At 45.4% G+C, this 26157-nt stretch overlaps 1 protein-coding gene across 1 annotated transcript in view; it reads right to left on the bottom strand.

Moving 5' to 3' along the window:
* The window catches only part of SNTB1 (syntrophin beta 1), a 198108-nt gene that overhangs the window by 25104 nt on the left and 146847 nt on the right, over positions 1–26157 (bottom strand). Inside the window, exon 4 of the mRNA XM_053661116.1 lies at positions 1989–2128. Within this exon, the coding sequence (XP_053517091.1) occupies positions 1989–2128 (140 nt within the window). The remainder of the gene's footprint in view (positions 1–1988; positions 2129–26157) is intronic.

Here is a 26157-nt window from a genome sequence, read left to right as displayed (position 1 = left end):
GTGCCACTGGAGCCCTGCTTGTGCAGACCACCCGAGGAGCCTCGAGGGGGCATCTGCCCGGCAGCCTGGGCTTTAGACAGACGGCCATGGGACTGCATGGCCAGGCAGTTGGTCACTGGCCTGAATCTGGACAAAGTCTGAGTCAGTAAGTTACGCTCTGGGGCCAGTGCTGTCCGATAGGACTTTCTGTGGTGATGGGAAGGCTCTCACCTGTGCTGGCCAAAGTGGTAGCCAGGAGCCACCACTGCCGAGTGCTTGGAATGAGGCTGCTGCAGCAGACGGACAGAGGCTTTGAAATCCTGAGCGAATGAGCGCACGCCTGTGTGAAGGAGGGGGCAGCCTCCTCCACTGGTCAGGATGCTCCGAAACTGCGGAGGAAGCCCTGCCCCGGGGGAAGTTTCATTTTCAAGTTCTTGGCAGGGACCTAGAGACTCTTCCTTATTTAAGCCTCTGCTCCGAAAAGTCATTCCAAGAGACATGCGTCCAGGTTCCCTCCTTAGTAGCTGGAATACAGGGAGCATGACCTCATCCTTCTTTGGTTTCAGTGGTGAGCAAGTCTCAGACCCTGGACATCAGTGCATATGGACAGGTTCTGCAGCGTAGACCACAGAAGGTGGGGAGACCGGCCTGAGTTTGAATGGACCCTGAGAGAGAACGTGAACCTCTGGGCGGGCATGTGAGGGTGTCTGGATTCTGATTATTGAGGTTTTTGTTGTTAACACTTAATTGCTTTCCTGCCAGAGATTTTGAGGCTTAGGAAACTCAAAAGTTAAATTGCTGTTTAATAATATTTTCTTTATTTTATCAATTTCTAAGGGGTCGAGGCCTGCTTCCTAGCCCTCGATGGCTTCCATTATTTCCCTCTGGGGCCAGTTACTGCCGTTCTCTGGTCCTCTTGGCTGGTTCCCGTGTTCAACCATGAGTGGAAGTCCGAGACATTTCCAGGAGTGCCAGCTCCATTCATTCACCACCCCGCCCCCATTTCCACTGCGTCTTAACCTCCTGCTCTGCCACGGGCCTCACTCTCTTCCCTGCACCTGAGCCTCCACTGTAACCTATTTGGCACCTCAGTCCTTCCAGGACAGAGAACTCCTCTTGTTTCTGTCTTTTGCTCAGGACAGGCCCCCTAAAACCTCAGTCCACTATGCTTTCTCCGTAGCACCAACTTTTTCCAGAGTCTGTCTCACGTGCTTCAACAACTCATTCGACAGATATCTAAGAGCCCAGTACTGCCAGGCATTATCCCGGGGAACATCGTGTCAGCATTCCTAGCTTCTAGGTAAAGAAACGGTGGAGGAGTAATGAGAACTGTGCCCACTATTATAAAGCACATGCAGGAAGGGCCGGCAACAGAAGCCAGGTCTGGGAGTTCACTGCTACGTGAAGGCAGGACTCAGGTCTGATGTGCTCTGGGCTCAGGATACTGGCCTGCAGAGAAGGGCAGTAGCGTACGACGCATTGAGATAATATGTCACATGAGCAACCAGGGTGCACTGAAGGTCCTAAGGAGAGACCGATGCTGGCAGCCCCATCACACAGCTGAGGAAGGACTTGTTATACAGACTTGAGGGACATTCTCATGTGACATTCTTGGTGCTACCAAGTGAAGACATAATTCCTTCTGCCTGAACTCCAAGATTGTAAATACATGTGCCTCGTTCATCTCAAAGGGGAGGGGCCAGGGAGCCAGGAAGGTGACTGGGCTGGGACCAGCTCACCAAAGTCACTGTCCCTTCATGATGCATGAGCATGAGTGTGCACTTTGTACACATTGAGTACCCATGCGTGTGTACTTTGTCTCTGGGTTTGGCCCCTGTTTGGTCATAACTGACAATTAATCTGGGTAAAAATGGGCGGCTATGTTCCAGAGAAGCTCTCAGCTCCTGCTGCAACAGAAAGCAGTCGTGTAAGGTATTGCAATCATTGTCAGCAAAGAAGACAGTTTCCAACTGCAAGCATGCTATTCACAACCACAAGGCCATGGCTACCTGGTGGCGATGAGAGGGTACGCGTGAACGGGGTTGAACCAGGCTTCCTTCCGCCGAGGCATGCTGTCGTAGATTAAAAGGTCCTTCTCGGTCAGTACAACCAGGACCGGCTTCCACTGCCTCTCGCTCTCCCCGGGCACCTGGAACAGAAAGCAGAGAACTGGCAAACGACGGCCTGGGAAAAGAGTGACTGCACAGGGGAAGTTGGCTTCCCCCAAATCAGGACACCCAGCCCTGGGAACGTCTTTCAGTTCAGGTTGTAAAACTAAGGTGGAAAGAAACCACTCGTGGCCTCATGACTCTTGGTCCTTCGAAAACGTGTTTTCTCGAGACCCTGAGACGCACAGCCAGTGCAGCCGTGGCGCAGCCCTGCGACCAGACAGCTGCCACTGTTTTGCACCTGCCAGTCAGCCCTGAAATTTTATTTCATTGTGGGGTGCGGGCGCTTGGGAAACGAGGTGCTCCCAGCAGGTTCTGGTAAAGTGCATTCTTTCCCTTAAGAAAAGGTAGGGCTTGAACACCTTCGAATGAATATCCAAAGGCTCTGCAAGTAAGTGTGTTGTGGGGGCGAAGGTCTGTCTGAACAGGTGTGTGGTATCAGTCCTCCCCCCAACTCTTTCACTCTTAGATTGTTTCTGCAATTCGGGCACCATCTGGAACCTTCCTTGTTCTAGAATGTTGAGTCGTATTCATCGTAGATCATTCTTTACCTCAAGGGCCGAGTGACCTGGTGGGAGGGATATGAAAGGATTCAAACATCACTTGGATGATGGGACCAGAGGACCCTTAAAAGCCCTTCCAATCTTGGGATTCTGTGTAGCTCAGGTCTCACCTCTGATCAGTGTAGATACCCACAAGCCTCCTAAATGTCTTTTGTCTATGAAAATGTCCTGCTTCCAGTGTGAATGCTGGGATAAATGTTGACGCTTAGTTTGGAACAACTCCACGCTCTAGCCTTACAAGTCAAAGCGGGGACCAGGTTCCAGGAGTATCAGCACGCTAGAAGTGCAGAGTCTCGGGCCCATCCCAGGCCTAGTGAATCCGAATTTGCATTTTAACAAGACCTGCAGCTGATTCATATACTCATTAAAGATGAAGAAGCACTGCTGCAGACGAGGTTAAAATTGTCTTGGACAACGGCAACTAATTCAGTAGATACTCAACCCTCTCATAGCAAACCACTACCCAGATCTGTTCCAAATTAAACTGGATGGTAAGCTAAATAAATGACAAAGCATACTACTCCTTCTCGCTCTCTTGTATTGAGGTGGGAACAAGTGTATGTGGCTGTAGGAATGAGGATGCAAGCAGAGCCGCGCGGGAGGGTGTGAGCACTGAGCTTGGTGGGTTGTGCAGTTAAATGGGCTGCCTGGGTCTGAGTCCCTGCTCCGTTATTTATTGCCTGTGTAGCTTTGGGCAAGTTATTGTCCTCTGTGCTTCTCTTTCCTCACTGATAAGGAGAATGTCCCATACAACAGTGCTTAGGGGAGCTGACTCGAGCTGGAGCGCCCGGACCCGAAACGGCAGCTCCGTGGCGTACTATTGGAGGGATCCGAGGCAAGTCAGTGAGTCCCTGCATCTCACTGTCTGTACCTGTAAGATGGAGAGGTCAGAGGGTGGTTGTGAGGGTTCAGTTAAATTGTCTAAAATGCTTAGCACAGTGCAGAAGCAACACCATTTAGAGCCGGTCCAGTGGCACCCACCTCACAAGGCTGCAGTGGATGTGAAATGAGACCATGTGTGTAATGTGCTGATCATAGTACCCGGCAGATGGCAAGGTCCTCAGTGACGCTCAGGGTGGGCAAACTGTGGCGGACTCACAGATTTCCAAACTTGTCCAGAAAAGAGGTATTCTTTGGAAATGGCTACAATATGACAAAGTAACGATTTTCCTTTGGGAACAATGATAAGGCAAGCCCAGAATCTTTGTTGCTGACAATGGCAATTCATTCTCCTTGGGTCCTTTCCAAAGTCTCCCAAGAAGAATTTGTCACACAATGATCATGTTTATTATTTAATGCCCCTCCTTCAACAAGTTCGAATGAAACTTCCTTTTCTAGAAGGAAGAAATCCCCGGTGAAGCTATTTATACTAGAATGTGAATGGCTGCCTGGTCTATTTCTCCCTTTATGCATTTAATGAATACTTAAGCCTACTCTGTTTTCCAACAAAACAACAGCATCTTCAAGAGATCAAAATGAATTGTTAGAGAAGATAATATACTAGACCCTACGAGGTGAATAAGTTGTGGTCTCACGGCATAAAGTGTTTGGGAGGTTTGGAGTAAAATTTTTCCAGCCTCTACATTAAACCTAGTAAATTACTTTTCAAGCTCATTAAATAAGGCTGGGGAAGCTACAAAGGATCCTCCCAAACTGCCTATCTTCCTTACCTAGTCAGATCTGGTCCATTAACTTTGACTGGAACCAGTCATTTCAATGTGAACACAACGAAGCATCCTTCTTCAAAAACAATATTACGTTTGCAAAAGAAACCTTACCAGTAATTACCAATATGTGGTATAATGCAGACCTTTCTAATGGTGGAATCACAAACTCACCCACAGGTCAAGTGGAATAAATATAAATGAATAATTGCAAGCTCCTAAAATGTTTAGCAGTGTATTGAAGAACCTTGTATGGATGTGTTAACTCTGCTGTGAGAAGAGTCGGAGAGGGCGTGCCCACCATTGCTGCATGCAGAGCTTTCGTTTCCATGCTCTGTGCATGTGTGAAGGTCAAAGTCTGCCCGTGAGGACAACCGACCCTCTAAGGAGAAAAATTTCCTGCCGAAGAACAAGGTTTTCAAAACCGTTCTTTGGGCCACAAGAGTGTTATATCCCAAAGCCTTTTGAGAACATCTTTCTTCAGATTCAAATATTTGTGCTGCTGTTCATGAAAACTTCCCATACAAATCTAACTGTCCTGGCACCCAAAGACTCCCCAGTGTGAATGCATTAGTTCTGGGGATGTATCTGAATTTTATTAAAACATGACTCTGGAAACAGATGTGAAGTGACTTCCATCTCAACCCCTGCCTCTGGCCATCAGATGCTGCAGCAGTTTCTTAAGAACTGATCATGTTTCTAATGAAACGGGTGATGGGAAATAGACATTCAATTCTGAAATTATTCTGAAGCCTAACTGTGACCTGAATCCCATCCCCATAGTTACTTCCGTAGAGCATGAGAGAAGAAGTTTACAAAATGACAGGAAGAATTTGAGAATGGAAAGCAGTGACTGGTGAGAATGGAGGGAAGTAGATAGAAATGTATCGACATGTTGTATACCTTAAACTCCCACACTGTTACATGCCAGTTACGTCCCAGTTGAGAAGTAGGATTGAGGGAAGTCAAGTCATTGAGTCCTCCATTTGAGATAGGTCTCTTAAATTTCATCTAGTTCAGTGGCTTTCAAACTTTTGAAATTCACTGGACTCTCTTATCCGATGAAATCACAAGCCGTAGTACAAAATGTAAAACAACTGAAAGAAGGTCTTTATGGAGTTGCAGCCTGGTTGGGAGCCCAGACTTTCTGGCTTCATCCTAGCACCGCCCACGCCCCTGGGTAGGGCTCCCAGAACCACTAGAGGACAGTTTGAAGACTAGTGGCCTCAGCTCCCTGAAACACCTAGAATCTGCAGGTCACATTCAAAGAGATGGTTTTAGCAAGTTTTTGGTGGAAGGTATTTTTGCAAAAAAGAATGATACTGTTGCCTCTGGGGCAGAGTTGCAAGGATTAAGTGAATTAATACATAGAGAAGGCTTTGAAAAGTGTCTTGCACCAAGCCTTCAAAAATATGTTATCCTTGCTAGGATATCCATGTAAGAATAAGTTAATATCAGATTAAAGAGGTGGGCAAGAATTACTTGTTTTTGTGAGTCTAGAGTCCCCACCTACCAAAGGATGGGATAAGACAAAATGATTGCCGACAATGTCTCCAACTTCAAACTTGGATCATTTTTTTTTTTTCACATGTAAATTCCCTGCTACTGGGAGGGGACTGTTTTAGTTGCCAGGACCCTTGCTTTACACCTCTTCTGTGTCACAGGATCAAAACAGGGTGTGGGGCGGCTTTTCTGCCCTCCTGCCAACTCACACTTCCCAACGTACTTATTGTCTATTTTGTACTTGAGCACAGAGTGGCAGGAAGAGCTCTTTGTCTCTGAAGCCAAACAGCAATGTCTTCTAAATCCCACTGAGGGATCTGAATGGATTACAGTCACGTGCTGCATAATGATATTTCAGTCAGCGATGGACCACATATACAATGGTGGTCCCAAAAGATCATAATGGAGCTGAAAAACTCCTGTTGCCTAGTGACAGTATAACCATTGTGGCATCATAGCTCAACAATGTACAGTTGCCTACAGTATTCAGTACACGACCAAGTTGCCCAGGATTGTAGCCTGGGAACGATGGGCTGGACCGTGCAGCCTGGGAGTGCGGCGGGCTGCACCAGCTAGGTTTGCGGAAGCGCTCTGTGTGATGTTCCACAATGAAACTGCCGAACGCTGCCTTTTTCAGAACGCATCCCCACCAAGCCATGCATGACTACTGAGCGGCTACGAGCACCTGTTCGCTGATGTGTAACCTGCTAATAAGGGCTTCCCATGCCTATTTTAGGAGGATTAAATGAGACAATGTACATAAAGCACTTCCCAGAGGGCAGACACTGGCAATGCTATACAATCTCCATCACATGCCTCAGGTGCACTCTTTCCTGCTCGGGAAGGAAGGTCTAAGTATAAGGGGAGCAGAGTAAAAGTCGTTCACCAGGAAGAAGCTCAGTCACATCTTTTGTGTCAGACATGATGGATATCTTTTATTTTACATCTTTTCACCTGAGGTTTCTAGGTGTTTAGAACAAAAGTCAAGATAGCAGAGTAATGAAAATTAGCAGTTATCAACTTCCAAATGCTTTACACTCATTAGGTAATCCTGTGCCAATTCTCAGAGAGGCAGATAAAGGTGACCTTCACTTTACCAAAGAACAAAAGGAATTTACACCGTATACATAATAAGAGCCCAGATTTGGGGTTCATAATTGGAGTGCTCGTCGGAGTTAACCTACAAGTGTGCACGATGAGACTCCGGTGCATGGTCCCGGTGAAATCGCCTCGGCTGTCGGCAGGGCCCTGCTCTCTCAGGGGCCCTGGGAAGGCTCCTTCCTTGCCTCTTCCTAGTGTCTGCTTGCTGCCAGGGTTCCTTGGTGTGCTTTGTGGCTTGAAGCTGCATCACTCCAATCTCTGCCCCCACTGCTGTCACAGGGACTTCTTTCTGCATGTCTCCATATGTCTTGCTTGTAAGGACAACGGTCATCGGTTTTAGGGCCCACTCTATTCCAATACAAACTCAATTCATTAGCTCTACAAAGACCCTATGACCAAATCAAGTCCCATTCTGAGGTCTTGAGTGGACATGAACTTTGGGTGGGTGTGGGACTAAAAAGAAAATCGTAAGTAAATGGTTAGAACCCATTACATCGCCAGCTTCCTTTTTGCCTTTGAACGCTTGCAGACACGGAGTGAATTCTGCAAAGTTATTTACTGAGCATGTGGAAGGTCAGATACTAATTTGCTTTCACAGAGGCCTTTGATGGCTCTATTAAAAGTGATGCCTCGGTCACCGGGACTTCATAATAAAGCCAACCTTAGGGCAGATCACACACGCCCAAGGAGATGAGTGCGCAGCCAGGGTTTTAAATCTCCTCTCATCATGCAGCTTCACGGGAAGAGGAGGCGCAATGCAAGTGAAGGTCAAGTCCCTCTCACGGTGGAGAGTATTTCAACCCAGCGACCTGGCCTTTGAACTGCTTTGCCTCATTTGCTTACTACTAATGAGACAGCTCTTTGAAATGGCAATACTCTAAGATACATTCCAGGCAGCGGTCTCTTCTTGCTTTAAAATGAAATGTTGGATTCAACTCAGATTACTCTGTTTTACTGCAAGTTCAGGTGAAACCCAGTCATGTTCGATTAATAAATGGGAAGAAGCAGATCCATTAACCGAAGCCTGTGCCTTGTTAAGTTTGGGGTGATTTTGCAGCCTGTATCTGCTGTTTGAAAAGCAGAATGGCAGCCTTGCTGGAGCAGCTGACCCCCTACCGCAGGGAAGAGGAGCTCCACCCCACGCCCCCCTTTCTGCCTTTGTGTCCACCGCAGTCTGTTAACTCCCTCTCCAGGGAAGGAGGTGCACCACTGTAATTGTTCCGAGCTAGGAAGTGTCTTGGACCTCAATAGCAGGCACTGTCGTGCTTGTCAAAGGTGGGCATCTGTGGCCACTACCCAAATCCCCACACCTGCAAAGTGAGAATGCATGTGCCCCTGGGGGCAGGATGGCCATTTTGGTCCACATGAGTGGCTTGTTTCCATACCCGAGCGTCCTTGCTTGGACAGGGGCCATCACGGGCCAGGTGTGTCATTTGCCCGTGCACTCTCCAACCTGACATTTATTCGAGTTTGGCATCAGATCTTACTGACCACCTGCTTAGCTGTTAATAAGTGTATTATGTTCTTGTTTCCCATTAGTACATCACTTCCTCTCACTCTTGGTTGGAGACCCTAGAAAGGAGAAGGGGTGGATAGTAACATTATCTCAATCATCCCCGAACTCAGCATTCTGGGAGAAATCTTGGCCATAAACTTGGGACCAAACTGGATTCTGCTGCGCTTGCTTCTTTCCCTTCCTGCATTAGTTCACCGTTTATGCTCTCCTTCCCTGCAGAGAAGCCCTGGGTCTACCATGACCACCAAACTATTTTCACCTCCATCACCCAACTTTCTGGATCTAGACCAGCCCCCCCACCATCTTATTAGTGAGCCTCAACTTCTGGAAGGCTAACTCCCCAACTGTTCCATTTAGAGTGAACTTTTATTCGTTATCCCTTCAGTGCCTTGGCTCAGCTGGGAACATCCTGGGATCCTCCCCCAGGTCACAACACCAGCTGTTGGGACTGGAGACCCGCTGTGTGTTTGATTGTATGACAGTGAATTCCTCAGGGTGCTCCACAGTGGCTTCTTCTCATAAACCTGCAAATGTCCCCTTCTCATCTTGCTTACTTGTGTGCTCGGCTCCACCTTTTCTGAGAAAAGTCCAAAAGGACAGTTCCACACCGTGCCCTGCCTGAATTATACAATGTCATAATCAAGCACGGTCAGACTAGTTTGGGGTTTGCTCTACCTTTGGGTTTCTTAAAAATAGTAGTAAACCAGGAAGAGCAGTTAGGAAAGAAATGTTTAGAGAGAACGTGACAGATTTTGAGTCATTTAAATCTGATGGCTTAAATATCTACATGACAGGAAAAGAATTCTCTCGATCAAGGGAGGGTAAGGCTGGGGAGCAAACAAGGTTGGAGCACCTACTCGAGATGAGCTGAGTTATGGGTGCATTGCCTCCCCCTCTCCCCAATTAATATGGCACCACCTTAACCCCTCTGTTGCAGGATGTGAACATTTTTGGAAACGCGGTCATTGCAGACATAATAAAGAGCTTTGATTTCTCAGAAGAGAATTTAGTTAGGATGAGGTCATACTGAAACACAGTGGACCCTAACCCAATATAGCCAGCTGGTGTCACTACACACACACACACACACACACACACACACACACACACACACACAGAGAGAACGCTATGTGCATGCTGAAGGTGGACATCAGGGTGTTGTGTCTACAAGGCATAGGACACCAGTGTTTCCCAGCAAACCACCAGAAGCCAGGAGAGAAGTGTGGGACAGATTACCCCTTGTGGAGCACAGAAGGTACTCACCCCACTGACATCTGAATCTTGGGCTCCTGGCATCTAGAACCGTGAGACATTTGTAGTAGTTGCTGTGGCAGCCCTAAGGAAGAATACAAGCACCGTGCTCCGTGTCGTCTCCCTTAATGCTTTCAACACTCTGAGGCATTTGTTATTATCCCCACTGTCCAGAAGAAGAAACTGTGGCTCAGAGAGGTCACACACCAGCCATGGTTATGTAATTAGAGTTATCAAGACACTTACTGTGCCTTCTTGATTTCAGAGCTGTGATATTTCCAGATCACAAAGTTGCCTCCCCTAAGAAAGGAACAAGGGGTGGTGTGGGAAAATGAGGGGAGAGGAGGAAGGGGAGACAGCTGGCAACTCAGCGGCGAAGGCTCCGGCCGGCTGGAGTGCCCAGGGTCTAGCCCTGTGCAGCTGTGCTGCCGGCTGTGCTTGCCCTTGAGATCCTTCCTTTGTGCCCTTATTTCTCACCTCTTGGCACATCAGGCTCCACTGAGGCCAAACATCACTTTAATACCAGTCTCTAAACTCTCCTCTGAATAAGCAAAGATCTTTATTCCTCCAGTCCCACACCTGATTAAAGTCATTCAAAATAAAGGTCTAAATAACTCATAACCCTTAGTGTGTTGTTCACCAAAGGATAGTTCTATTTATAAGAAGTGGCTGGGGCAAAATTAGTCTGTTACAGTTACTCTTCACTGCACAATTGAAGGGCTAGTAAATGAAGCATAGTTTCTCCTCCAAAGGCATTCCATTACACCGTAAATTCAATTTGCATGCTTTTTAAAAAAAATTTGAGCAACCTGTCTTCGCTGCTGGTGCTCACCCTGGTACACAAATTCTAAGGCAGTAAAGTCCAACTTAATGTGCTATGCAGTTTTAAAATTAAATTTAGCAACATAAAACAGACAAGTATGGTAGGCTATGAAAGTATGTTTGGACATTTGAAAGGAATAAACCTTTTTAGATATTTGCATCACTAGGAAGTTCAGTAGCTCCTGACCCTTTTAGCTCATGGCTTAGAAACTACTAGATGCAAAATACACACTTTCGGCAATGTTGTAATGGCTATATTAACCGTAGAATCTTCTAGACAACAAGTCCCAAAGTCAGAGGACCAGAAATAAGGAAAAAATAATTCCACTTTGAAGTAGCTTGTTTTCAGAGTTAGTTTCTCATTACCAGGAAAGGTTGTGAGCACAGCATCACCAAATCCTCACTCTTTCAAAGGAAGCCAAACACCTACACTTTTAAATGTGAATTTTCCCTATCTTTAAAGTTAGTGTGTTAGCTTCCCCTTGCTGCTCTAAGAAGTCACCACAAACTCAGTGGTGTTTAGTCCCCTACTGTGCTGGAGGCAGAAGTCCCAGAGCAAAGATACTGGCATGGCTGCTTCCACCCTCGGGCTCCAGGGGAGAATCCAGTTCCGTGATCCTTCCAGCACCTCGAGGCTGCCTGCATCCATTCCTTAGCTCACGGCCCAGAGCACCTCACGTTTCTCCCCCTGTCGCTGAGTCACCTTTTCCTGCCTCTGACCCTCCTGCCACCCTATTGTTCGGACCCGTGTGATGAAATTGGGCCTGCCCAGATAATTCAGGAGAGTCTCCCCATCTCAAGATCCTCCACTGTATTACAACTGTGCAGTTCCTTTCGTCATGTAAGACGGCATATCCACAGGCTGAGGACTGGGGTGTGGACATCTTGGGGGGGCGTGGTCTTCTGCCACCCTCGGCTGGCAGCTGACTTGAGTTAGAAAAATAAAGTAGGAAGTGAAGTGATAGGAAGTTCGGCATTTGTTTTAAGTTCTCCACCCTGGCTGGTGTAGCTCAGTGGATTGAATGCAGGCTGCACACCAAAGGGTCACTGGTTCGATTCCCAGTCAGGGCACATGCCTGGGTTGCAGGCCAAGTCCCCATGTGGGGGCACACAAGAGGCAACCACACATTGATGTTTCTCTCCTTTCCTTTCTCTCTCTCTAAATATAAATAAAAAGAAAATCTTTAAAAAAAAGATTTAAAAAATCTCCAGCATGCTCTTTCCTGCTCCTTTGCCCAAAAATGGTAGCTGGAGAAAACAAGATAGACAATAGACTGACAATGATTAAAACTAGGTTATGGGTGCCTGGAGGTTCATTACTGTTTTTTTTCTTTTATGTATTTTCTGTAATAATTAAATTAAAAAGTAAACAATATGGAGACCAAGGAAAGTACACCTGCCAGACAGACATGGCCCACGACTGCCAGATCACTGTTAGATGATGAGCACCCACCTGGTGAGACACACACAGCACACACACAAACACAACTGCAGCAGAGCCATTCACAGATCGAGCACACGGGCTTGTGAGGAGTTCCTAGTTTCTCAAAGGTCCCCGCATTCTGCTCAAGTGCAGTTGTGACGTCAATTACTGAAGCTACGGTAGGAGAACAGGTATTAGCTACTAAGGGTGGTAAGAGCAGCTTCCATGCTCAAAACTCATGTGAGTACGTGTGAGTGTGTGTGAGTGCGTCACTCATAGTAGCCCAGCTGGGGGCTCCCTTGAAGGAAGACCACCTTTGTCTCTGTGTAAACATGGAATACCAAAAACAGTGGACTCCTAGTGCAGGCAATTCGAGTGAAGGGACAGAGAAAGGTGTAGGTGAGTGATTTTTCTTGGAAAACTGAAATTCAATGGAGAACATGTATATACATTGGCTTTAAGATGTGGGGACTCTTAATTTTCTTGAAAAAGCTCTTACCAGTGACAAAGGTCTCCATGCTAATCCTCTGCCCCTAATATATAACCCAGTCCTACGCCCTCACTTATTCCATCTGTTGACCTTAAACAAACAGACAGCCGGATATTTCTCCAGCAAAACAGGTTTACTTGGGAACAACAAAGAATTGCAATCTGGGACCTGAGGTCGAAAGGCAAGCACTTCACTGTCCTTCACGTTCTCCTGGTTCCATATTTTATCTAAGTAGGTTCAGTGCCTACATAGTACCTGGGATATAGAGGCAGACCTCGGAAGGACCTAAGTCATATCTCGGTGTCCTGGGTCTCCAAACACAGTGAACGGTCTAACCCGTATTGCAGAAAGGGCCCCAGGGCCCGCCATCTATGTGCCCAGTCCCAGTTGGGTAAACGAGTTACCTCTGACTCCCAGGCTTTCCTTCTCTAACGCCCGGGAAACGTGCCCTTAAAGGGGTACCGATATGTAGCAGAAATTCGTAATATTGTAAACAGTTATCTTTTGAAAGACTGACATTATCATTAAATCCAAACAGAGCACATTCTTCACAAAAAAAGGTCTCTGCTTCAGAAGTGTTTCTTATTTTTGTTTTCATTGGGTGTGCCTGCGGTTTCCTTGTTGATTTCCCCATTTTATTTGTTTTTCAAAGCAAAAAGCCAAGGTTCTTTGAAGGAAGAAGCTGTCGGAGCGTTCGGCCTCCGTACAACATCAGTGTTTTCCAAAGTCCTGGCCTGGTCTAGCAGCTACTCGGTCATCTCAGACACCAGACGCTATGTGCTGTGTGAAAGAAACAACAGCACGTTTGCCTTTGGTTGACTCTATTAAAGTTTTAGAACTAAGCAAACAAAAGCAAGAGAACATTCATTTTAGAGGAATCTCAACATTTGCGTATCCAAGGACCAAGTGACAAATTCCAAATTCCACTTATCTTACTTCAGTTTAAATGCCTTTGTAAAACCTGCCCCAACTGGGAAGATTCATTTTTCTTTCTCTGACCTCCTGGAAGCAGGGAGGCAGTCTGGTATTAAGAACATAAATCTTGTTGTCAGACCGTGGTAGTCTGCAAGTTCGCTCAGCTATTTGCGGTGTGATCTTGACCGAGTTACTTATCTTCTCCAGGCTTCGCCTTCCCCATCTGTGAAATGGGGGAGATCAGAGTCCCTCCCCCAGAGGACTGTCAGGAGGATGGAATCAGATAATGTACATAAATGGACTATAGCACAGGGCCCGGCAGACAGGGAGTTCTCAAAAAACAGTGTCTCTCAAAGTTTGATCTCCAGATCACAAATTTCTGCAACTTGGTCTGCCTCCGAATCAACTGGGCAGCTCATTTCAAACTCCAATATCTTTGTCCCCTAGAATCTGTGTATTCCACAGGGCCAGAGGTGGCTCCAGGAATCTGCATTTGTTGCCAGGGACCTGGGTGAGCATAGTATCTGAGAATATCTGCAATAAGCATCAATGACCATGACCACAATCCAAATATACATGGTGCTTTCATAGCACTCAGTGATACCCGAAGACGAGCCTCCTTAGATTTCCTCCCTTGGTGTCACTGGGGCACTGATTAAAAATGCAGACTCTTGAATCCCAAATGCACTGAATTCTGATACCTAGGGATGGAGCCCACACAGCTCTATTTTTGTAACTTTTGGAGACTCTGATGTGCAGCCTGCTCTTGAATCCCCAGGCCCACATAACTCATTCTGACGTTGGATCATAGCCCTTTATTTTTTTAACCATTATTTCAGTGTCTACAACACTGTGACGGAGGTTTGTAGCTGAAATGAGCTGAGCTGAATAGAGAGAGGAGTAATCTGCCCAAGGAGACCTCCAAGCTGAGACGGGCTCTGCTCAGGGGTCTCTCCCTCCTCATCTTCCTAATGTTATGTCCACAGACATTTGATTCCCAAGTGGTAGTTTTCCCAAACTCTAGTGGTTGGTGTACCATTTTCATAGTTTTTGTGTTTTTATGAGAATAACTTGTAGTTGCCCACTCAATCTCTATTCTCTCCTTTTTACTAAAAAAACACCTCCACAATTATTAAGAGTGGTACTAAATCCAGTTAAAAGCTATATTTCTTGGCTCCCACTTATCTTTTGTATTCGCCCTCCTTCAAGAATTTTGGTATAGACGTGTCTTTCACCTCCACCCCTTCAGGCTCGTTTAAATATCGAGCTCACACTCACTTGGTTGGATCACATGTGCAGGCACCCCTGACAAGGAGAGGTGCTCTCTCTCATGTCCGCTGGGACACTCTTTGTAGTCACCAAACAGGAACCCCTGTAAGTGCCATTTCTAAATAGAGAAGGAGCTGTGAAAACAGAATGATGTGTGTTCTTTCTCCTCTGTCAAACCTTATGCTCCCCCCGAGATTTCCCTTACGCAGTGAACGTATTTGCAGCCAGCACGCTCTTTTTGTGATCCTTAAAAGAATCATGAGGATAACTCCAAGGACATCGAACATTCTAGGAGAGCTCAGCAGAATTAAATGGGACATGGGAAGGCATCATTTCAAACGTGGTCCCATGCCAGACTTGGAATCTTTCCAAATATGGATGCCTTCTGGATGACCTTGGACCTACGTAAGGGTTTTTAATAACAGAGTTCATATAAAATGAAACTACCCTCATTCTAATTAAGTGGGAGATCTTACTTCAGATTAATAAAACTGATAACATTGTACAATAACTATTTAGAATCTCACTGCAGAGATGGGGAAGAACGACCTTGACTTTTCCCAGCTCCTGTCCTCCAGTTTCTACCAGTACCCACACTCGTACCCACACTGGCCTCATTTAAGGAGATATCAGTGTCTCAGCCACAGGATGACTGAGAATCCAATGAGGTAGCATAAGAAAAGTAGGAAGCATAAGGAGCATGGTGCACAGTATTAATAGGAGTGCATGTTGTAGAAGCACGCACTTTATTAGTAATGGTTTCTGGAAGCCCACACCCACTCTTGCCTTGCAGAGCTCATCTGATGTGAAATGATGCCCACTGTCTTGTCAGCGCATCCTTAACCCAGTCTGACCCCTGCTACCCCTGTGCTACTCACAGGTTTCAACTGAACTCATGGACAGCACCTTGGATATTCTATGGAATGGCTCTTCTGCCAGGCACTACACTTCCCTAAAGAAAGCATCTGAAGTGGGTAACACAAAGCACACACCACAACCTGCCTGATACCGAGTATCGTGGATCCTCACACACTGCTCTCCAGGATTTTCCTTGCTCCACAGACCATCGGTAAGTTCTCGGAAATACTTAGCCATTTCAAACTTCTCACGCACATGCTTCTTATCTTTGCTTTTGCTTCCAACAATTTACTTCTTATCTGCTGTTCATTTGCCAAACTGTTAGATTTAGTTGACTTCATTGCCACCCTTTTACCCTTAGAGAGTTGGTGATCTTTTTCATCGCGGTCTCTTTCTTCCTCTATCCACTAAAGACCTGAGGATCAAAAGTGTGCAGGTTCTTCTTGATAGATTTGCCAGAGTTGCACAGCAACTCCGGGACATCCTCACTCTCTGCCAGGAAGGAACAGGAACGTCTCAGAATCACTCTGGCTTTAGACTCACAATGTGGGGAGTGTACAGTTTTGGACATAAAACGCACCAACCATGACAATGCATTGGTTCCAACAACTCCCCTCCTTTATGAGTCTGTAGACACATTTCTTCTAGACTCCTCTTTTGTGCAAGACTACTCTCACCTCAACTAATTTTGGGGGGCTATCTAGCCTCATCCCCCTGAGTGTCCTACACACTCTTGTCTGTACCTTTTTCTCTCCCACTTGCTTAAAAACTTAGTTCGTTTGTCCTCAGTGTGTGCAGAGGGGTATGACTTAGGTTAAAGGAAATCATTTCCTTAATATACAAGCATTTTGGTCTCAATGGCTGCAAAGATCCATTCTCATTAAATTAAATTGAAAAAGAGATTGTTTAGTTGAAGATGATGATGATGATGAAACAAGTAAAAAAGTTCACCACTTGAGTTTAATTTTAGTACTTTCTCATAAAGAGAATATTAGGGGCAAATATCTTCCTGTTGCTTTTATTAATAGTCACTAATTATCTGTATTTGACCTCATTCATGAGAAAAGCTAAGTTATCTATGAACAGGGGTTTTTCTAAAGGCTGAAGGCTTTGCTAGAAAACTACTAAGATATCTATCTATCTATCTATCTATCTATCTATCTATCTATCTGGACCTCTGCCAAAATAAGAAGCTGAGCAATTTAAAAAAATTCATTCATACCACTGGACTAGGCTATCCCAACTAAATAAAATAATATGTGTTCATTCCAGTGACAAATACGGTGTGAGCACGTACTGTATGCCAAGTACTAGGAGCTGAGTGTGTTGTAAAGTAGAACCAGACGGCACTCCCAGGTGGAACTTCCCGGCTAGAAGAAGGGGCAGATGTTGCATACATCATCAAACAATAAATATTCAGTTACAAACTGTGCTGACTGCTGCCACTCATCCCGAGGCTCACGTAGGAACGTACTGAGTCAGGTATGCCTTTTCCTTCTCTGGAGGCTTTGCTGTTCTAAATTCTGAAATTCCCTTTGCACTCAATGCTGTTAAGGGCAAGTGTGAACATGGTCAGTGAGCTTGGTGCACACACACCTGGAATAACAGGTGCATGGATATTGCCAGCTTTCTCTAAATATTTCTGCAAACAGCAGATTCCTTTGCACATGATCCTTCAACCACACCCTGTTCCCATGGCTTTTTTTGGGTAAATGTTTATACAGCTGTTAAAATGAAAAAGGAGGGGAAAAGCAACTTTGGGGACTCAAAAAAACCAAAACAAAACACATCCAAAACAGATCCTCCCCTCTTTTGCTTTGATTTTCCATCTTCTCAGACTGAAAATCAGGTCTGGAGAGTTTTGATTCACAGGGAGAGTCATTAAGAGGACTGTGAGGTCACCGAAGCCTCATTGCGGCCACCAGGAGTGACCCGTAAACTGTCTAACAATCGGCACGGCCACCCGTGGAAGCAGAAGCCACCAGAGATCAAGCCCTGGACCCTAAGCTCTGGGCACCAGCTGAAGAGCAGGCCCGGGAGGCAGCCTCAGCCTCGTGCATCACATTCTTTTTTTCTTTTTTGCCTTTTGTTATGTTCCAGCCCCCTTAAGGCTCACATCTGAGTCCATTTTTTCAAAATCTTCTATCCAATCAAATATTTGTTGGGCGTGTCCTGTGTCATTGTACCCCAGGGACTGGATAGTGAAAAAGGTACAAGCAGTCCCTGCTCCAGTGGAACTTATAGTCTCTGGTGGTGACAGACCAAAGAAGAAGGGAAGCAAGCAAATGATTTAAAAACTGTGACAATAAACAAAGCAGGAGATAAGGGAGCAGGGGAGGGAATAACAATTTAGACTCCTACTTATAGGATTGTTAGGGCTTCAAGGGTTAGTCTTGTAGGAGGTATTTACATCTTAAGATGGGACAAACAATGAAGTCAAAGAAATGAATTGTTAATGATGGAATTTCAGCCACAAAACAGCATAATAAGAAAATTATTTGGGGAGTTGGCACGTTGGACAGGCATTTCTCTTAATCACATAAATCACCTCGTCTAGGAAGCCATCTGGGGAATCTATTTTTAAAGTTGGCCCAAATTCATAAATATGGAAAAAAGTCCTCTTCTAGAAGTGGGGAAATACCGAACTGCTCGAGGGGGTTCCTTCTTAGGATGGGGCCAGGCAGGCAGGGAGGGAGGACTCTCACAGTTTTACCCAGTTCTCTACTGTTAAACCTTTAATGAGCCTTGTTATTCTGTCACAAAGTGGGGGCAATCTCTTCTCAAGAGCGCATGTCTTCATGCAGAAACCCTGTGTGATTTTGCTGTTTCTGAACTTCCCACGTTGGTTCTGAAGTTGTGGCAATGCGTTACAGCAGCTGCAGGAAAGTGGTACAATTCGGGAGCATCGATCTGCCTCCCACGAGCAGTGTGATAGATTTTCATCAACATGCGTGATGTGCACACGCCTGTTCAATGACCAGGGTTCTTGCCAAATGGGCGTTCCTACTGGATGGCAATTTGCGAGCACACTAGTGAGGAAATGAACATCCTTCACAACAGCACCACAAAGAAGGATCCTAATTAATGAGCTTGCTGATTGATCACCATTTTGACTGGTAAGCTCTCTTAATGAGGACATAAGTCATCAGCTAATTACACGAAGCAAGCGTTTGGGAGCACCGCTCTCGGAGGAGGCAGAGCCCGCGAAACTGCTGATCTCTGCAGTCTGGAAAAGGCCAGTCTCTTGCGGAGCCACAGCCACAGCGGCGGGGCACAGACCCCCGCCAGGAATGAAAAACTAATGGAAAATAGTGTTGACATTGAGTGCATGTTAATTACTTTAATTAATTTTTTAAGAATCACCAAAAGGAGATGAAAAACAAACCATGTCAATCTCCGTGTTTATTCTCCCTCCTTTTTTGCTTGGCAGGAAGGGAAGAAAGATGTGTCTGGATGGAATAGTATGTGTCTATGCACACATGTGGTGCGGCTATGCCGGGCCGCTGATCTACTGGCTTATTTTCCAGGCTTCACAGGAAACACTTGAAAAATCAGCTTCATATTGTCAGGAATCATAGCATAGACCCTGTTGCCCATGTAAAAATATGTAATCCTAAGGGTAGTAGCAGTGAGACTTACTAAATTCACATTTTCCACCCTCACCTCTCCTTCTGGGGACTCTCCATGGGGCTGGGCCAGCGTTCTCAGCCTGCCGGTCCCGTAGGTGTCTGATTAATCACAGGAAACTTACACTTATTCCATCCAATGGGACTGTGTTTTGCCTTGCACATTTCCTGTTGATCACTATTTGAATGTAAAGCTTCTCATTTTATTGTTTCCCTCATGAATCAGCTTATAAAGTACTCAAGAAAAGAGTCAATGTTTTGCATTTTGTGGCCTACTCATGCCCTTGGGCAGGGCTGGCCCTGCCAGGCAATTAACCTGAACTTGCTGAATTTTCTTGATAACACTAAACAGAGCGCTTATATAATTAGTGGTGGTGGTTATTTGTTTTATTCACGACTAAGCTTGGGATGAACTAGACCTTTGTTCACGGCACTTCCTGTGGGCCAAGTATCACAGAGTGGGGGAAAGGGAAAAGTAGCAAAATTATCAAATAGCAATCGGAAGCTCTAGGGGGAAAAAGTAATCAATGAAGAGACTGGAACTATTGTTTTAAATTATTTTTTAAACATTCGTGGAGTGCTTTTCAAGTGCCCTATAATGGCCTTTTGAAAATTAAATCGTAGAAACAATAATCAGCACTGAGAAACGAGGTGACAGGAAGCCAACTCACGTAGCTCCCAACAGGTAGTGCCAGATATGTAGGAAATATCTTTTGGGTTTGCGGAAAGCACTCTTGGGATATTTATTTCCCTGTTTATTAGCAGGGTTTGCTCTTATCTAGCAGACATCTGCTTCAAGGTGAACTCAGGCATCTTCTGTGTAGAGTCTTCCATGAGTCTCTCCAAGCAAAGGGAAACACGGGTTTGGTTCCGCTCATGTGTCCCCTTGGCACAGACCACGGTGCCTGAGGCCGCTGCTCAGCTTTTAGCTCCAGCCCTGACTGTGAGCGCTTGAGAAAAGTGGTCCTGCGTGTTTTTTGTTTCCACCTTACATAGGGGCCCCAATAATAACAAAGATAATGGCAGCAATTATTACTAGTAATGAGATCTCATTATGTCAGATGTTGCTATGGTCTGAATGTTTATCTCTCTCTCCCAGCCCCCCCAATTCATATGTTAATGGCGTGTCCACCCATGGCCCATGGGCTGCATGCAGCCTGGGATGGCTAGGAATGCAGCTGGACATGAAGTCATAAATTTACTTAAAACGTTTTGGTTTTTTTTTTCCTCATCAGTTTTCATTAGTGTTTGTATGTTTAATGTGTGGCCCAAGACAACTCTTCTTTCAGTGTGGCCCAGAGATGCCAAAGTGTTGGACACCCCTGAAAATCCTAATCCCCAAGGCGACAGTGTTAGGAGGTGGGGCCTTTGGAAGGTGATTTTGTCATGAAGACAGAGTCCTCACGAATGGGATTAGTGCCTGTTTGTGAAGCAAACTCCACAAAGCTCCCTTGCCCTTCTCCCATGTGAGATACAAGGAGAAGTTTCCACGTGGAAGGGGGCCTTTGCCTGACCGCTCCAGCACCTAGACCTGGGACCCCCAGCCTCCAGAACAGCGTGAAAGGCACGTCTGTAGTTCTAACCACCCGGTATGTAGTGTTCGGTTACCGCAGCCCAAATGGACCGAGATGTTGTGATAAGCACTCTGCATACTTGAATCAGTTAATCTTTACAGAGCCTTTGCGAAGTACTCATTATCCCCCTTCATAGATAAGAAAATGAGCTGAGAAATTAAATTAAAGGAGCTAGTGTCGTTCACAGTTAGTAACTCATAAAAGCGGGTTAATGCTGTAGTTCATGCTCTTCCTTACCACAGTGGTGTATACAGTGGTGGTTATTAAACATCGGTGTGCATCGGAAACTCCTGGGGGCTTGCTGAAAATACAGGTTTCCAAGCCCTGCCACCTGAGGTGATTCTGACTTAGTAGATTTGGGGTAAGGCCCCCAAATAGCATGTTGAACCAGTACCACCCACCTCCAGTCAATTCTGGCGGAGTTCCCTACAGTGGTCTTGGGAAACCCTACAATGCTGTTGCGTGCTGGCCAGATGCCCAATTGTTGATGGTGAATGCGTGAATACAACATTTATTAGCATTTACATAAAGTGAGGCGTCCATGGTATTCCTCGTGTCTGTCTCTGCAAGGGTGAAGATGAAGAGTTACAGTGCTGAGACTTAGGAAACACCATGTCAAACACATTCCAATGGACTTCTTCATATCAGGATATCTTAGAGACTTTCATTTTGGCAAACTATAGCATTTCTTTCAAAGTCATTTGATCATGGGTGCCATTCCTTCTTTTCCTTCTACATAACTCCTTTCAAGCTGTAGTAACAGAATCTGGAAAGCAGTGTCTTGGCAAATAAATTAATAATAGCAGCTCCCATGTACATGAGGCGCTACAGTTTACAAAGTGCTTCACATGCGGCCTTATTACCATTTCCAGGGGCAGACACACCACCGCAGAGAGACTATCGGCGGGTCGCCCAAGGAGCAAGAGCTCACAGGAGCAGAGTGAGGACCTGAACTGAGTCTTCCGGGCTTGGCGTCCACTGTTTATCTACGGTATCACGCGGGTGCTCTTCTTTCCCGGATAACCTTAGTGCTTAGAAAAAGCAGTACAAAGCCATCGATCCTCTCTTTGCCCCAGTTTCCTCATTTCTAAAATGAGGCATTTGCAACAAATTTAGGAGAGGTGCCCTGTTTGATGCCCAACTGTGGCTGAGTTTACAACCATTTTGCTTAACTCCTTGACCACTTTGGCCAATCTGCTTTGAACAAGGAGCCAGGAAGAGCTCCAGGCTGTCTGGGTGTAGTAGAACGTTAGGCATGATTCCCTCTCTGGCACGTTATGTCTCTCAGAATGTACTGGTAGAACTTTTTGTGCAACTATCTTTTGAAAAATTGCCTTCAAGGCCGGAGCAGCACACCCTTTTTGTGCCCTGGCACTGGTACTGTCTCCTGAAAAAAACAAAACAACAGACAGACAATAGAGCACTACCTTGAAATGTCACTAGCCTCATGGTGGTCAGTGTCACATGGCCATGGCTGAGGGTCTTAAATCTACAGTTGCTCAACAACAGAGCTTGGGACTCAGCTTCTCTTTGGTAATAAAAGCTCTTACTGACTATTTAGACATTCAACTTCCCTCCCTATTTCACAGTTCATAGAGCACCTCTCTGATGCGGAGGGATGTCTTATTTAAGAGGATGTATAAGACAGCATGCTTTTTCCACCTCTCGATTGCTATGGCTTCCCCTGAGCTACGACACCCTAATTCCACAACATGCCATTTCTAACTGCTGGTGCCTGTTAGGGTGCCAGCTCGCTTGGGGACTCACTGCCCTGCTCCCGACTCCATCTCATTGTGCGTCTGGCATTAGCAGGGCCAGAGCCGGGTTAATATGTACAGCATGCAGCTCATCAGCTGCACAGCCAAGAGTCCACATGATGGATCCCACAATATGTTGGAGCCTGGGTCCCGAGTCTCAGATGAGTCTCATCAGACGCAGAGGTCAGCAGCCTGGCATCGGCTCTGTCGCGCCCAAGGAGCACACTGCGCTCAAAGGGGCCATTGGGGAGGAGGACAAATATGGAGCCTCATTAAAAATTGAGGGGAGGAAAAAAACCCTTGTCGGGAACCCCCAGACTCCATGGTTATTGATTTGCCTTTCCACTTACATGAAGAATTTATAGGGTTTATCACCAACACAAGAGGAAGCTGAACATTCAAGTGGCATTATCACATTTCTAGGAATCAAACAGTACCCTGCATCAGGGGTCCAAGCAAAAGTTTAAGCATGTCTTGTTAAATTCAAATGTTATTTTTATCCTCTAAATAACATAAACTGGTTTAAATATAATGAATGGAAAATTATTACAGCATGTATTTCTCTTTCCTTTTTTCTCCTTTCTTTGCTGCCAATTTCTTCCTTAACTGGATGTAGTAATAAATAGCCCTTTAGAAACAAACTGTTCATCCCAGAGTGGAGCCTCTCAGACCTTCCTGGGTCACACATTATTTGGCAAGAATGCTGCTCAAATACCTCATGTCTCCTTTTCTCAGAGGACGACAAACCGTAGTGGGAGTGGCAAACGTGTATTAGGAATGAAAACCTTCCTCAGATCTCCAGGTCTGTCGTGTTTCAACATGATCATTTCACAGGACATTTTGGGCAGGACTGTCGTGCCATTGCTAACGGCTCCTCTTTTATTCCCGGGTGGGACAGTGAGGAAAGAGACTACCAGCTCTTGGTGATTTTAGAGATGGTTACCTGACCCATCAAGGGTGCTTCAAATTTGCTTGATTTTTGTAGGCCTGGTTTGAAAAAGAAAAAAAAAAAAGAAAGAAAGAAAGAAAGAAAGAAAGAAAGAAAGAAAGAAAGAAAGAAAGAAAGAAAGAAAGAAAACCTTCCCTGTTTAAAATTACAGAGCATGCAGTGTCCCCATTTTCATAAAACTACTTCAGAATGAAAGGTCAAACTAATCATTGCAACACCGAGAATCAGCTTTCTCGTCATCACAATTCAAAGACTAGCTTTTATGCTCAATGGTCACACCTTTTGGGGAAGAATCCTGATAAGCACTTTGCACCATGACAACCAGGAGGCACGCACAACACTTCCAATGGTGCCCATGTCCCTCCTGAAGGGGAGTGTGGTTCTCGGCGGAACAGGTGGGCCACTCCTCCAAATCGGGCACACGACCTTGTGCCCAAGCGTGTGCTCACTCATCAAGAGAACAGAACTCACCTGGGCTCTGGCAGCTCGATGGTGAAGAATCTGTGTTCTCAGGAGTGTTAAAGGAAGTGATGGATGTGAAATCACTCCATAAAGCACTAAGCAAATATTTAATGGTTCCTGTGGTCTGAATGAGTGTCCCCCTACCCTCTGTTCCCAAAGTCATGTGTTGAAAACCTTATGCCCAAAGAGATGGCGTTAGAAGGTGGGGCCTTGGGGAAGCGATTAGAACGTGAGGGCAGAACCCACGTGAATGTCATCAGTGCCCTTTAAAGGAGATCCCATAGGCCGAGATCCCATAGGCCGAGATCCCTCTCCCCTTCCACAGTGTGAGGACACAACGAGAAGTCAAGTTGGCAGCTCTGAGGAGACCGCTGCCCCGAACATGCTGGCACCCTGACCCTGGACTTCCAGCCTCCAGAACAGTGAGAAATGCATGTCTGTCATTAATAAGCTACCTAGTTTATGGTATTTTGTCATAGCCACCCAAACTGACAAACTGTTTATTGTAATTTGTGTAGTTCTTAGAGTTGGGATATGAAGGAGAACATTTTTGCGGGAGAGACGTTAGAATGCTCACTTGTGGATCTGTGTTGGTACAGTACGTAAAGTTCTAGACTATCTGGCATCAAAAGCAATATGCTTCAGTTCTCTAATGTTTTAAAAGACAGTCCCAAGCTCACAGACTTACGTATCCTGGGAGAGTAGAGAATTGATATGTAAAACTCATTAGAGCTAATAGTAGAACAGAACAGAGCACCTGGCCCACTGGTAAGCACTCAAAAAAGGTTGTTGAATTATTTTCCATTAAGAATGCATAGCATTAAAAAAAAGTTTATGGCCGTTTCCTCTTCCAGTTTGGATGTGGCGCCCCTAGTGGTCAGCCTTAGTTGGCACAATAGCATGCCCAAACACTCCCAAGGCTCAAAACTCAACTCCAGGCCTTAGCCCTGAGAGTCTGGAGCTATTATTGTCTATGGTGGTGCAGGGTGCTGAGCTGAGCTGATGCGGGTGAACGTGAAAAATAGTGAGAAGGCATTTGGACCAAGGGGGATGCCCATGTGATTCTAAAGTAGATTTTCATACATTGCCAAGAAATTGTCTTTGAAGGCAATTCCGAAGAATTCTAAAAATGCAGTACAGCAGCATGTGAGTGAAGTTATAAATGCTGAAGGAGGTTGCTAAGAAAGGCAGCATCACATGAATGAAAAATATATATACATATAATTTTCTGTGCTCCAGCCACCCAAGGTGAATGGTTGTTCTTAAATGAGGTTGTGTACTTGGCCCCTTAAGTCTTTGTACATGGGATTCCTGATACCAGGAGTCTTCCTCTACCTGATCTTTAAGGTTTGGCTCAATACCTTTCTTACTCTCCTAGGCCAAGTTAGCTGATTCCTTCCTATGAGCCTTTATAGGATCTAATATAGAAATTACAGCAGGGATGGATCTCTATTTGAAATGCATAGTTTCCTTGTCTGTCTCCCCATTTATAAGTGAGTTCCTTGAGAATGTCTTGGTATTTCCAACCCACTGCCTTGCCCATTATAAATAATTACCTAAAATCATTTCCCTGGTCCCTGACATTCACATCAGTCGTTTCCTTCCTAGCGCTTATCACCATCTGAATTGTGTCTTTCTTTGTGTACCATCCAGCTCCCCTGCCGACACGTAAGCTCCCGTGCAGCGGGGGCTTGTCTGACTTGTTCGCCGTCATATTAGCAGCACTTAAACCTGCCTGGTGTATTGTACACACTTCACAGGCATTCACTGAGTGAATGAATTAGAGGTGCTCAATAATGCTTATCAAATGAATGAGCAAATAGCTAATCACACATTTGTTTTTTTTAAATCACTCGATTATTTATAATCAAAAAGACATTTAACCCCTGAAAGATGGTGGAGAAGTAAAACACATTTCCTGTAACAGTTCTATCCTGAACCTATGCTTGTTGAATTCGGAATGAAATGACCTTTCATCCCTGTTATTGTCCAAGCTAAGACCTTGGACGTTGAAATGGAGGAAAAACAATGTGGGAAAAGGTCAAATGATGAAACACCAAGTGCCACGTGAACTTGACTCAGTATGGGCCACTTTCTCTGAATAATGGTCAGGGTCTAGAATGAAGCTTCCAGAAACCTGAACACCTATCAGTTATTTTTAAGTGCCTTGTTTGTTATAAGAAAAGTTTAAATATAAATTCGAGAAAATGACAAAATACAAATATATGAGTTGGTTTCTACAAAATTCATCAAGAATGCTAAATTCC

This window comes from Artibeus jamaicensis, unplaced genomic scaffold, assembly GCF_021234435.1.
Source record: "Artibeus jamaicensis isolate MK-2021 breed Jamaican fruit bat unplaced genomic scaffold, CSHL_Jam_final scaffold_916, whole genome shotgun sequence".
NCBI classification, from domain to species: Eukaryota; Metazoa; Chordata; class Mammalia; order Chiroptera; family Phyllostomidae; genus Artibeus; species Artibeus jamaicensis.
The sequence above is the reverse complement of the archived record's forward strand: the minus strand, read 5'-3'. Positions and strand labels throughout refer to the sequence as shown.